This window comes from Empidonax traillii, unplaced genomic scaffold (assembly GCF_003031625.1).
Source record: "Empidonax traillii isolate 1590-97213 ecotype Southwest subspecies unplaced genomic scaffold, ASM303162v1 scaffold176:size2985712, whole genome shotgun sequence".
In the NCBI taxonomy this organism is placed as follows: Eukaryota; Metazoa; Chordata; class Aves; order Passeriformes; family Tyrannidae; genus Empidonax; species Empidonax traillii.
In genome coordinates, this window is record NW_020955369.1 from 2,380,938 (window position 1) to 2,395,990 (window position 15,053).

At 38.8% G+C, this 15,053-nt stretch overlaps 1 protein-coding gene across 3 annotated transcripts in view; it reads right to left on the reverse strand.

Moving 5' to 3' along the window:
* USP25 (ubiquitin specific peptidase 25) overlaps positions 1–15,053 on the reverse strand; it is an 89,275-nt gene that overhangs the window by 46,544 nt on the left and 27,678 nt on the right. For 2 of the 3 annotated variants that reach the window (XM_027886017.1, XM_027886016.1), the window contains exons 4-5: positions 11,590–11,713; positions 5,459–5,621 (exon numbers count right to left, since the gene is read on the reverse strand). In XM_027886017.1, the coding sequence (XP_027741818.1) occupies positions 5,459–5,621; positions 11,590–11,713 (287 nt within the window). Of the gene's footprint in view, positions 1–5,033; positions 5,123–5,458; positions 5,622–11,589; positions 11,714–15,053 lie in introns of those variants that run through there. The other variant, XM_027886018.1, reaches the window with a different exon arrangement.

A 15,053-nucleotide genomic window follows, 5' to 3' on the forward strand; every position in this document is an offset into this window, starting at 1 on the left:
ACAAACCAAAACCAGAAACAAACAAAATAACCAAACCGAACAACACACAAATAACATTCTACAAATATTCTAAAGCCTCAAGATTTAGGGGTCCTTAGGGTCCTTCTATAAGAGTTAATATAACTTAACAGTAGCAAAAGCATGCATGGGTGAACTCTTGTCAAAAACAAAGGTTTCTTACAAGTTCAAGAGGAGGAAGGAAACTCATTGAGGAACTTGATTCATTTCTTGGCAGGTAAGGAAGAAACAAGCATCCTTTAATACAGTTTTGTTTTGACATATTGTCTTGGAGACTCAGTTTTAAATACAGGCTATTATCAAGTCAATAACCTTCAAGAGCAGGGCAGATTTTTGGAAGTTACACCGTGAAAAAATATTACAGTTCACTCTAGTAACACTGAATACAACTGCTGAAAGCAAAACTTTGTTTTGGAGCTCTCTGAAGAGAGAGTCCCCTGTTCCTCTGCAGAAGAGAATGACTTCCACATGAGTAAATTTCTCTATGGCACAAATAAATACAGGTTAAAAAGCAGTATTTCCAGCAATGTTTGAATCTTGTTAGGGTTTTCTGTCACTCACTGCAAATGTCTATTAAGGAATTTCATGCTCTTAAAGCAAATACAACAAACCATTTATGACTGCATTTGACTAAGTCAGTTAATTGGTGCCTATAAAAAACAACATTCACTATATAAGGAAACTGTCAAAACGTCAATCTTTTTTTTTCTTAACAAGCACCCCTTAAATAGAAGGAAGATTTTTCTTTCTTTGCAATTTAGTTTTAGGTTATATTACACAATATATCATTGTGACTGACAGTAGTTAACATTTAGATATTGTTGACCTATGTGATGTGTCAGGTTTCAAAAGACTCCCAAAGAAAGCAAGAAAATACTCCTACATAGTCAATGCAACCCAAGTAGTCAATCTGCCCTGTGGATAAATAAATATGGTATTAGCTAATGTTCTAAATTAACATGCATTAAATTTCCTGGGATGGTTGTTTGAAACATAAATCTTCCTGACTGATAGACAATATTAATAACCTAAATTTTCAACCAACTGAAGTTATAAATCTTTCAATGGTTTACTTGAATTATATCCCACAGATGTAAATCCAGACATTTCACTATCTTTCAGGGTCAAACCATTATAGTTCCAGACACCACATACTTTCACATAGTATGGTTGGTGACCATAAGCACTAGCTAGGTCTCTTTATAATCTGTTTTCAAGGTATAAAGTTGCAGGCTGGGTATAAATAACATGAGATCATAGGTCTAGCATAGGTTTTTACATTCTCTGGCCTGTGTTCTTATCTCTGTGGTTACTGAATTAAAAATTCGAGTTTCCATGAAAACATTTATTTAAACATTTGCAGTTTCCTGTGTATAAATGTATTTTACAGAAACGCACACACACATAAAAATCAGTCATCTTGAGATTTGGGACTACTATGGAATGTAAAATCTGACTGCACAACAGAGAAAGTAAAACACCAAGTCATATTAGGTCCATGAAGATCTTCATGGAAATAATATGTTTCTTTATATTAACACTAATGCAATGTTTCTGCTTTTGTAAAAAGAGCTATGCATGTGACAGAATAAAGAAAGAGGGAGAGATGATCAAGGGAAACACAAACTAGGAAAACAGAAAATTCAAACACCAATTAGATTACTAGATGCTGAGAGGAAAGAGACCTAAGAACAGAAAAACCTCAGTGGGAAGGGAGATTGTAGAACAAATAAAGTCTTTCCACTGCATTATCTACAGCATTAAATACAGGTAAACTGCAAGTAAGTAAATCCTTCTCATAAAAAAAAACCAAAAGAAAACAAATCAACTAACCAAAAAGAGCCACCACAAACAATACCAAAAACCTCCAACAAGTCAAACAGTACACAGCTAATACTAATCTAACTTATGCAGTCTCCAAAGAGGGCATCTGTTCCAGCCTGAAGGGAGGTTAGTGCAAATTAATCAAGACTGCACTGGTAGGTAAAATTCAGAAGTGATCTAGAAAGGGGAGCAAGTTTTGACCACGTTTGCTCAGTACAGAAATATACAGTGCTGTAAAAACAAGAGCTGGCAAAGATGAATTGACAGACGGGAGGTAGAAGACCAAGTATCTATAGAACAAGAAAGCTGAATTCAACACTGATAAGTGTACAGTGAGAGAGATGGTCCTAAGTAACCCTAAAATTAACAGAAAATTATGTGCTATCTAGCATTATTAAAAACTTGGAATTTATGGCAGATTGTTCCATGAAAGTATCAGTTCCACACATGAAAGAGAATAACAATTAAAAGCAGAATAAAATAATTAAGAAAGACAGAATGAAACAGAAAGTATTACTATATAATCATAGGGTAATTCAGGTCAGAAGAGACTGATGGAAGTCTCTTGTCAAGCCTCCTGCTTGACCTCACAGGAGGTCACTGGGAGATCAGACCATGCTACTCAGGGCTTTTTTTTCAGGCATCTTAAATGCCTTCAAGGTTTGACAGACCCTGCAAAAGCCTTTCTGGGCAACCTCCACTGCCTGCCAATCCTCATGGAAAAAGATGTCTTTCTATCCAGGCTGAATCCTTGTCTCAGTTACTCGTGTTGCCTCTCAGCCTCACAATATGCACTGCTGTAAAAAGCCTGGTTCCAGTTAATCAGAAATCTCTGATTCTCCATGACCTTTCAAACATGAGAGAGAGAGTTGCTTTCCTAAGACTTTTGCCCACTTTCTCTCAGCACCACTTGATGCAGCTCAGTGGGCCCTGGACTTATTATGGGTGAAGTTTCCTCGAGTAATCTCTGATTCAGATCTTTAACCCTTGATCGGAGTTCTCTCAACTATGCAAAATGGTCTTGACGACTAAGGCACTCAGCACCTCACCTGTTTTATTCAGTGGCAGAATCATGTTCTCCTTGCTCAGCTTTCTATGACCAGTGTAGCATCAAGAATGTTTTCTTAGTTACCCTAGACATCCTTTGAGGCATCAACTACAAGATAACTTCCACTTCTCTAACACCAAGCTCTGCATGCCTAGACAGCATTTCCAATCTCCTCCTCAGTAGCCTGTCTCTGCTCCCAGATCCAGCACACTGCCTGCTTGCACTGGGGCTTGGCCATGAGTTCCCTGAGAGCAGAATGGACCCTTCTGGCAATCAGGAGGTGCTCTCAGCCCTCTTGAGCAAATCTGCCCTTCCAAGCTGCCTGCTATGGAATCCCAGATACCAGCTTCCTGGTCTAAGTCTACTCTCCTGAACTCTAGGGTCTGCTACTTCTTCCTTGCTCCCATCAGGATCTTGAACTCTACTTTTTCATGGTCACTGCAGTCAAGAGTACCCACATTACTACATCTCCAGTTTTCCCACAGCAGATTCAGCTGTGCATCACCCCTGGTTGGCCCATTGGTGCTCGTGTCAAGAAGTTGTCCCTGATACTCTCCAGAAATCTGGTTTGCTTGTGTCCTGTTATGGTGGCCCAAGCAAGGGTCAGGATGCTTATTAAAGCTCCCCACAGGAACTCCAGACCATAATCCAGAGACTTCTTTGCCTCTAAAGAAGGCTTTGTCCACATCCTCAACCTGAGGAGGGTAGTCTGTAATAGACTAATCAAGGTGGCACCTTTACCAGCCTCTCCTCTGAACCTGATCCACAAACTCTTATCTAAAACCATCATCTCTGTCCCACACAAGTATCACATACATTTGATCTACTCCTTCGCAAGGCAGAAAACACCTTTCCTTGTTGTCCTCATTTGTTTTTCCTGAAGAGCCTGTATCTGTCCACCATACTCAAATTCATAGCCCACTCACACCTTAAGAACTTTCCTGGTTCCCCAACTAAAATGCTACTAGAGCAGGAAAGATCCAGAGAAAAGCAACAAAGTGGACGAGAGGTTAGAACACATTCTGTGCAGGTTGCAATTCAGCAGCCAGCCTGGAAATACAGAGACCAGCAGGGTGTTAAAAGAGAGCAGGGCAGCAGCCACAGAACTGTAACAGCAATCAACTTCTAACCTGTCCACCAGGAGATATGGAGGCCACCAGACAAAGTTAGCAGGAACCAGGTTCAAAAAACAAACAAAACCATGGCAGTTCTTCATGCAATAGGGAGCACAACTATGGAATTCCTACCCAAAGGACCCTGTGGGTGCAAGAAGTTGGCAAGGTCAAGGAAGACAAGTACATACAAGAGAGGCCCACTGGGGTTTCACTAAACAAATTGCAGAGGGTTAAGAAACTCCTTCAAGGTGAAAGTAACTAGAGGCTCAGGAGTGTTTTACCAGAGCAGTATCATGCAAGCTGTGCTCCTCTGTACATATCCATTTGTGAAATTGCTAGGCAGAACATTGATCTAAATGGACTCAGCCTGAAGTACAACAACCATCAGTATGAAAGCAACAGTATTAGTTTATCTAAAAGTGCATCAGCCTGACAGTAATTTGTTAAAAATGGATATTTAATATTTTATTTGCTTCCTCTCCAATGTCAGACTACGAAAAGTTACAATATGCCGAATTCACTTCTTGTACACTAAAAATAAGTGTTCCCCTATTGTATTACAGTTTAACATACAGTTTTCAGTGCACTGGAATACTTCTGAGTAGACCTACAGATTATTTCCAAAAACATATATAGATTTAGCAATCACTTCTAAAAAAAAATCTCCTAAAAGATGGATTCATAAAGTTTAGGTACACAAACTATTGATATAAGAACATGAGCTTTCACTAGACAAGTTGCAGTATCTGTACTTATTTCCCTATTTACCCTATCTGGGAAAAAAAAAAAAAAAACAAGCTAGTTTTTAATTAAGCTACACATACACAAAAACAGACACACACATTGGCTCTCTTAGGTGAAGCAACCCAAACCAGACAATTGCAGCGGTATCAGACTTTCCCTTTCGTCTTTTTCAGGTCTCCCTCTTTATCAGTTGTTCCTTCTTTTACCCTACCCAGCTATCCATCCCCTTGCAGCTATTCTAGTAAGCACTCCATGATTGAGGGTGTCTCATTTCCTCCACCTACCTCCATTGTCAGCCACCCCCTTTCAGACATTTGCATGCGCTCCTTTTAATATAAAAAGTCGGATCCTCATCTGTAATCCAATTTTCACATGTTTTTAGGCATCCACAATTGTCATTGATGTCAGTATGAGCTGCAGACGCCCAGGATCTTCAGAGACTCAACTCCTTGTCTTCCACAACTTCTTAATGAGAAACATTTTGAAGCTTCACTTAGTTATGCTACCAGTACTTTCTACACTTCAATCAGACTTATGGATGAACACGTTAAGAGATGCAATAAATAGGTAATGCTCAAAAACATCTCATGCAGCGGCCTAAGCTTCCCAGGAAAACAGATATTTTAAGCTATTCACGTAAAATAAGCTAACTCACCTCACAACAGATACAATGAAGGGTACACACCAGCTAATTGAAGGGGGTGCTTACCTGAATGACAGCACTAAACCAGCACGTGTTGCCAACATTCTTTAATCCTACTGGACAGTTGTCTTGCCGCTTCCGATCGTAAGGGTTTGGAGAGTCACTCCATACCTCTGGATGCGTCCTCTTTAAACTTGCTTTATTTTCTGCAATACTGGCTTCTAGAACTCTTTGGGAACAGAAGGGAGGGAAAAATGTGAGGGAAAAAAAAGCAAAAATCACCACAAACCCCAAAAAAACCTATTATGTACTAAAATACCTTCAACTACTAATACAGACATCTTAATAACATCATTCACTTATTGCTGATGAGCCTGGTTTTAAACTTATATACAATAACATGTCTTTAAAAGTAAGATGCTATTTTACTTTTATCTATTTTACAGTAACTTCATTACCTTTTGGAAAAGGGTATTAGTGAGTGCATGAATCTCCTGTGAGAGCTCAAGATACAGGTGCCATGTCTGCAAGTCATCAATTATTTAAGAACCAGATTCAGACTGGATGGACAAATTTTAGGCAGCACTAATCGTGCAGTGCTTTCATCTACAAACGTTTTTATTGCTATGCAAAGCACAAAGTCACCAATCTTTCTTTTACTGACAGGAAGCCAAAGCTGGCTAGGCAACTTTCAAAAATGAAAGCAGTTTTCTTAGTTTCCATTTTTGCAACTTATGCAACTGTGTTAATCACTTTACATAGCAAGCAATTACTTTATGAGCCATGGAAAGACATCTCCCTCCACCATTTTTCAAAATGCCACCCAACAAGTTAACTGTGTGCTTCAATGACCACACTCCTTGCAGGAAACTGTTCCTAAGTGATTTATGCTGAATATCTGTATTTCACATGGCAGTGAGATCTGATGGGTGTGAAGCTCTTAAGCTTCACTCAACACACTACTTCTATATCAGCTCATATCCTTAGTGTGGTGACAAAGAACACCTTAAGGGTAATTTGTGGTAGGCATATTCCAAACAGGAAGATGGACATGAATATATTCAGGTCATGTAACAGTGGCTCTAACTCATAAGCAAAGCTGCCTGGCATGTGCACTACTGACACAGTGGTCACTGTCCCCAACCATCCAGTCCAACTGTCATAAAAAAGGCTGAGCTGCTCTCCAGCTGCTGCATTTGCCAGGCACAGGATTCCAGGAGCTGCGTGACAAGCATCTAATCTAGGCAGTCTGAGCAGTGTGAAGGACCGCACCCCTTCAGTTCTAGACTCAGTAAACACCAAAGAAAGGCAAGTTTAGGCTGCTTTGTAAATGGAGCTCCTCAAGGACAAAGTTTGAACAGTGGGGGGGAACAGGGTCACACACAGAATGTAATCCCTCAGTTTCCTATCTACATTTTTGTTTCAAGCTATGTTCCTGTCAAAGAAAGGAAAGATTATGTTAGCAAGAACTATGAAGCATCCTCTGAATTTACTGCAGGTAACTCCTTTGGGGGACATACTAATTGGTTATTGCTACTTATTTTGAAATAAAATAAAAGCAGCATTCTGAATTTGAGAGACTGGTTGGTGCAAATACCACTTCTGTACCAATGTATCTCAGGAAATACCTAAAACTGGTAATTTCCTAAGGATTAATCAATTTCTGACATGTACTTTTTGAAACATAACTTTATAAACAGCACTGAAAGGACAGGCTTATAATACTCTAAGACTTTCTGCTCTGACACCTCTTCAAACAATGCACAAGGGATGGAACTCTTCAATAGCTGATGATTCTAAAAGTCTTTTACAATAATGGTCTCATAAGCAAACCCCAAAACATAAAAAAAACAGTCAACCAAAACTTCTAACCAATACAATTCTTCACAAGTTTTAGATGACCAGTGTATCTCTGTTTTGAGAGCAAAAGTTATTAAATGGGGACATTAAAAATGAATCAAAAAATATATCATACATAGTTCAAATACTTTCTCATGCAGGTAGAATTACTAAAAATTCTGTTTAAATTGAAGGGATCTTCAAAAACTGACAGACTGGAATAAACTGAGAATGATGTTGTAACAGGACTACAATACCTACTCCACACCACTTGTGTTTCAGTGAAACAATTAAACTTCCTTTTGCCCCCTTACTCCCCCAAACTCAAGAGTACTTCAAGATACTTCAAGGTTGTAAAAAAAATAAATATTCTTATACAGAAACAATTCCCTGACCCCAAAGATATCTCACCCCTCATCAGCTTAATTACCTACTAAAATTTCTTCCTTGTATTTGATTTTGTGCTTCTTTTTTTAGCAGGTAAAGGACTTCCTCATCTCTAGCTCTACCTCAAATCTGTTTCCATGCATCAATAAAGTATTTGATTCTCAAAGCTTCATGATATTTTTCCCTCATTTTACTTTTAAGACTATCTATCCTCAGAGAGCACATGGAATAGCTGCACATTCTATGTGCCAAATTCTTTTTCATTAAAGCTGTGATGCAGTAAAATAAAAAGTAAAAAGTGAAATAAAATGAAGCAAGTACAGTAAATAGGAACCTAATGATCAGCTCAGAAGCTACATAAGTGAGTGTATTTACCATAGGGAGTATCTCTTATATTATAATGTTCACTGTATTCCATTCAAACAGTCCTGGACTTAGGGGACTACCTGGATAAGCAATCTTACTCATACACAGTTCTGAACAAAATTACCAGCCTTTGCAAGAGTTAGCACAAGGATTTAGCAATTCAGATGACAGAGCTGAACCCCCACTCTGGGACCCCTAGGGATGACAGCAGCAGCCACCAGCCCACAGCCATAAGCGACGTGCAGGGTTTGGCATCTCTCCGGCCTCACGGGACCCAGGGCTCCCCAGCCTCCCAGCGCTGGAATCTTGTTTGGAGGGAAATGCTGCAGCGAGGGCTTAGTTAATGCCAGGCCTGGCATTCGACTTGAAAGCAGTGTTTTATTTCTCCCTGTAACAAGCTGGGCACAGCCAAGCAGCTCTGCAGAGCTGCACGGGGCTTGCCAGACAAAGCAATAACCCTCGGGCAAAGAGAGTCAATGGCTCAGCCAAACCACTCAACATGCTGCAGGAAACCCCTCTCTGTTGGGTAACTCAGCTAAAAGAACAAAGAAAGGTCTTTGCACTGTGACTGTCCTCCAGCTGGACATCCAGGAATACCCCTGACTCCACAACCCTCCTCAGTCCCACCTTGGATCTACACACAAAAAACCCACAGTGCAGAGTCCTCAGCAGTTTCAGTGACCATGATTTAAAAAAGAAAAAAAAAAAAAGCCTACAGGCTGTGCACATCCCTTGTGCACTGACAGCATGGGCTCTCATTTTTATGTGGATACTACCCCAGGCACAACACAGGCCAGCTAATTTCTCCTTTCAGCCGCATCTCCCCGGTTTCCCCAGTGAAGCCCTATCTGGTCGGCCTCAGACGCCTTCAAGTCACAAAAAGTGATATAAACAGGAGAAATTTTTCCGTATTAGGAAATACCCTGATCATGCTCATTTCCCTGGGATATTTAAAGAGGGAAGAGTAAAAGACTTTAAACTTGCCATGTACAAGATGTTCAGCTTGGACACTTGGACATTTCAGCTGCACTCCGCTCACATAGTAATCAAATCTGTCCTCATTAAGTAGCACAAAGCAATTACATTCAGGAACACAAATTCTACGTGCATTACAACATTAATTACACAAGTCAAGAAATTCCTTTAATTCTCCCTTGGAAACCTAACAAAATCTGTGCAAGTTAGGTTCCAAACCACTATGAATACCTTTGGAAAAAAAAAAAAAAATCCTCCACACCAAAGGCTATTTAAATACACACATGGCCTACATTTTTAAAAATTAAAGAATTCCATAGTTTAATTTGCTTATTATTGACTTCCTATTTGATTTCTGCTTCTTGTTTAATCTAGAAAATCAAAAGTAAATGGTTGCAGCTTGACTTGTTTACAAGCACAGTGTTCTACTTTTTGTTTTGAGAAGTCCTGCGAAGATACTGTGCTTTCGATTGGAATGCCAACATTCTTCTGTGGGGTGTTAACTACAAAGTACTTTTTTTGATTTTATTTATAAAAACAGATTGAAGTTCTGTCTTTAAAGAAACTGATTGAACAGCTCAGATCAAAAATTCCAAGAACTCTGAACTTCCTGTATTTGTTTAACACTGACATAATTTGTGATCAACTCAGGGTGCTTTTTGCCATGTTACTGAATTGATCTCAAGGCTGCCAAAACCTCCAAGATTCTCACTCTTCTCTGCCTCCATTCACAAGAAAAGTCCCAATCCTTTTCTTATGTCATGATATACTGTGGGTCTTTGAGTGATTATTTTTGTATGGGTTTGGGAAATGAATTTGTGCAACAGGTTCAAAGAATATTACAGCAAGCATAGAAAATGTGGCACAGTGTACCAAGGATGGGGGGGGGGGGGGATATGGCCTGCAACAAGCTCTTGATTTGGCAAATGTTACTGTGTGCAATTTTGCCTTTAAATACCAACTCTATCTCATCAAAAGACCAACATTTTTCTCTGCATATAACTGAGTAGATTATCTACATGCCTTAGTACATACAGAAAAAATGGCATACTTTGTTATTTTCTGCAGCCAGGAAAATATACACTGTAATTTAAGTGGAAAGTATTTATAATACTAAGTTATGGCCTAAACAGATAGGACCAAAAACCACAAAAGACACTTTTAGTTTGAGAAATGAAAAATTCTTCAGGGGAAGAAACCTAAATCTTCAAGGTTCGCAAGAAGTGAGCACAGCAGAAGCAGTCAAAGCTTGGGGAAAGAAAAAAGGGAGAAAATTGTCCATGTCCAGAAATAGGTCCATCTTTCTGAGTGCCTGCCTAAATCACAACTCTGTAATTATGACAATTTCGGCCTTCAAAGAGGAACAGGCACAAGTTGAACTCTGAAACAGAGTTGGACAGAACTTGCACCACAATCTTGTATACACGCACATGTTGAGGTCTTTGAAAAAAAAACCCAACTCTTAAAAGCTTCTCCCAATTATTAAAGAGAATATAAATCCCTCTCAGCCTACCTTTCCCTGCTAAAATATGCTAACTTTGTATAACAAGATGGATTTTATCACAGATTGGGGGAGCAAGGATATGTTTACTTTTACAATTAATATATTTATTTTTCAAACAGAAAAAGAAAATTATTGAGGGTAAAGTAATATAAATAAATTAATAAGATATTCATATTCTCAGAGTTGGAAATTTCTAATAAGCCATTCAGTCTGTCAGAGTGAACTGAGAAAAAGAATTATTGTGGTTAATAGCCCCATCTAAATTTTGTTTTTTAAAACTGGTCTTTTACAAGGAGGCAGTACTTTACCTACTAACAAGGATCCAATCATTGCCTGCTTCCTCTAGGACAAGTCTAGTCCCTCCCAAAGCCAGTCACAGATGGAAAAAAGACAAAACAAAACAACATCCCTCCCACCCAACCCTACACCCAGGCTTAGTTCAAGTCCCACATATTTCATAATTATATAAAAATTACCAAAAGTATACACTGTACAAAAAGTTATCATTAAATCTGATCAAAAGTTCACTTATCACACCCAGATTGAGCAAGTTTATAAAACTTTAAATCAAAAAGTTAACTTCACTCAAAGCTTGTAAATCTTATTTGTTAAATAGGTTAATAACATACTTAATCAGCTAAAATAGAGCAGCTGCTCTTAGTATACTCAAGTCATAGTATTAATACCCCCTCCCTCGACCTCAGCCTTAGCACAGAGGTAAGAAAATGTTATTGTAAAATGAACCCTGCAAAAAACAGGACAAAGTATTTAATAGCTTCTTAATTAAACTTTGGGTTCATTGTTTTTTACCTGATACACAAGAGAAAGTTCTGGGTTTAGGTCCTATTTAAATATGACCATATATTCTCTATCTCCATCCACTTCCTCAATATTTAATACATTAATATGAAACATACTATTAAATCCTAGTCCACACATATTAGACTATTTTCCAGTGTAGAACATACAATACATTAAAGCAACATCCTGAAGCCAGGCATATCAGTAGCACAAGTGAAAGTAAACAAGTTATTCTTTGTTAAATTAAAAGTTAAAAAGAAAAGCAATACAGGCCAATCTCCAACTCTTTAATTTAATTTCTGCTTTATATAAGTTGGTTGTTTACCTGCTAATGGCTTGTTCCTCATCTGTTATTCCAGTCTCCCTGAATGCCCTGTTTGATTCCTCCAAACTCAAGGCAATTGCCCTCTGAAGATCATCTTTATCATCTCCAGTGAGATCAATCACATCTGAAAAGCAAAACTATCTTTCTCAAAATTAAAAGTGAAACAGAATGAAAGGTAAGTCTTACTGTAGAGGAGAGAGAGCCCACGTGGATTGCTGAGTGCCATTCCAGTCCATCCCTCCTGGCCCTACACTCTTCCAACTACTAACGCTGCTAACAGCTCCCTTCAAGCCAGATAAAAGCCTCACCAGCTTGCTCTTGCTAAGATCTTAAGTCTCCCTTTCTCCTAATGTTCTTAAGTTTCACAAAGCTCTGGGACAAATTTAGGAATCCATGGTTTGTGAAAGACCTCTTGCAGCAATACACTTAAATGCATTACTTCAGCTACTGTAATCAGTTGTTTCAGGGAACACATGATGAAGAGAACCTTCCTTAGAAAGAATACCTTAACTGAGCATAGTTGTTTTTCCCTCCTCATGAAGGAACACATCAGAGTTTTCCCAACAAAGCCCCAAATTCTGCAAGTATTTCTGTGCCTTGGTGAGCCAAATGGTTTCATATCATGCGGGAGGGTGCCTAACTCAACCTAATTATTTTCTATCCTGTCTGTGCATTCCTTTTCTGAACGTACTTAAATCCAATTCCTGTCTACCGGAAGTCTCCCATCTCAACACAAGAACTAAGAAAACAAATATTGAAGACAAAATGAGGGTCCATACTTGGATACGTGCATAATGCTGGATGGGCTACTGACTGGGTAATGAAGATGAAAACAACCCTACTTCTGCCGCCTTCTCCAGTTCCTGTTATCTAAGGAATCAAACACCAGTGTCGTGCATAAACCTCCTTGTTTCCTGAGGGCAGCCACAGCACCCCTACTCCCGAGTAAGGTGGGATTCCATGACACACAACAGCACTAACCATCCTCCCATCAGGCACAGCCAACAGCAATGTCCATCAACCGCACAAGGCCTTCAAAAAAGCCAAGGTCATTGGTTATCGTGATTTCAAGAGGCAAAAGTCTCATTTTGCAAGTCAGCCAAACAGAAAGAGAGGGGAAGTTCAAAAGAGACTTTTAAGTGCAATATCAGACAGACATACACACAGAGCATTGGCTGATTTCAGTCTCCCTCCTCCAAGGCCAAAGTTTACCCAAAGAGTTATGAAAGGGACTTGCCTCCAGCTTGGGGTTTGACCCTAAGACGCTGAAAAACTCTGGGAGAAAGGGATACAGCTTCAAAACTGCCAGTTGTTCACAAAGAGGGATGAGAGGCTTGTCTGCATTTCTCCTTCTACAGGCCAACTCAATCGTACCCTAAGAGCTTGCCAGCTTCTGACTGTCCTCCTGGATGGGCTGACTTACTGTCAAGACTGCAGCTTCCCCTATTTCCCTGGGGTTTCTTTTTTTGTGATATTTCTCACTGGATCAAAAAACACTGAACTTAGTATTGAAAAATCACTGCCATGGTTGTGTATGAACTGAAAATGAGATGCCCTGTCCTTGCAGGAAGCTGAAACCAAAAAGAAATTGTAAAAGAAGCTTCTCTGATAACACCAGCATCTTAAAACCTAGCATGGAAAAACACTATGACCATAGAAGTAGCACTTTGTAACTTTATTCTTATGTCTTCTACAGTCAGCTCAGATCTTCCAGCATAACAAAAGCATACTTCAACTCAAGATGCCTCAAATTCTCCTTCAGAAGTACTAAAGCAATTAGAACCACCACCAGAAGTCTCACCCAGAGAGGTTTTAATATATGAGCTTCCATGTTGAGAGCAATGTGATTTAGGCTAAAATAACACCTTAACCTGGGTCATATGCAAGCATGGCTCTGTTCTACAGCCTGAGAGCAGGAGAAAGGCTAGAAAGGTTGACAGCAATGACAGGATCCCCTCACCACATACACTACCTATTGTGCCCTGAAATGGGGTGTTTGTGTCGTATTTTCTACACATTTGCAAGGAGTCACACACAGCACCTCATCTCCTTGGAAGACAACCTGTTTTTTCTGAAAGCAGTAATAGTAGTCACAACTGAAGATGGAGTAAAGTCTCAACCCAGCAGAAGCACGTGCTGATGGAGAAGTATGGGATTCCTCCCATCACTATTCAGGTGAGAGTGATGAAATCTTTATACAACTATAAAAAAAAATTAGGAAGTAAGATCTTTTATATGGGGAGTATTTTCTAAAAAAGAACTCATAACTTAGCTTAAAAAAAAAAAAACCTCCCACTTTTATCCAAAAATCTATCCAGATCAATTCCAACTCACACTTCTAATTGAAATATGCAAATTCTTTGCAGGTCCTTAGCTTCTTATCTTTATTAATCTGCACCACCACCCTATGTGTTCAGAAGTTTACTGCCATTGATATTACCAGTGATTATATCCTTTTAATATTAAAACCTCAAATCCTTGACTTCCGCTTGCTTTCAAAAAGCAGATGAACACAACAGTTTGTTTTGGCATGCACGGGTTTTGGAGCAGGCAATACAGGATTCTCTTTAGAAATGTTCTTTTCACATATACATTGCCCCTGATTTGCATGAAGAAGAGACAACACAGTGAAGACCTGCTGACAGATATCGGCACCACATGTGAGTGGTGCAATTGATTTTATGTCACCAAGGTTTATCCAGCATAATACATGTTGGAAAAATATATTTATAAATATCAGCTAATCCATGGTAACCTACTCCATGCAAGCTTTTAGTTCATAAAAGTGTAAAATCAAAATGTTTGGGAGGTTTAAGCTACTGTATTTTAGTTCATGTTTGCTGTAGTTGGAGCAGGTTCAAGGTCTTTTTCAGCATCTCAGCTGACACAGTAACTCATTAAGCTGAAACAGCGCACGTATGACTTGAATCCTAAATCACAGATTATAAAGAAGAGATCTCAATAGAAATCATAACAGAAGGGTACCAGTCTGACACTAAACTTCTCTTTCTAAAAAAACAAAAATATATATATGACCTTTTCTGAATAGTTTCCATTCCTGTCAGATGGTTATAGATTATACAAGTGTAGATATACTACATGTGTAGATATACTACATGAAATTCATGCAGGTTTTTATTTCCTTGCTTTTGTTTTAAAATACCTTCACATTTTGTAAATTCATACATGGGAATGTTTATTTTATACCAATTATTGGTAGAATTCATTCATGAAATTGAGCTACTGAAGTTTTCTATCTGACTAATAGATTTCTGTGTGCCGGGTCTGAGTTTGAAATTAAAATAAGATGACTTTTACCCAAAGTATTTATCAGACACATGAGTTTTCTGTGATAGGCTGAAGAATGCATTTCATAAAGATGTAAGAATAATGCCAGTTGTTCGAATTTATAGTTACCTGGCTTCAGTTTACATTTGCTGATTTTGTAATACTCCTCTCATTTA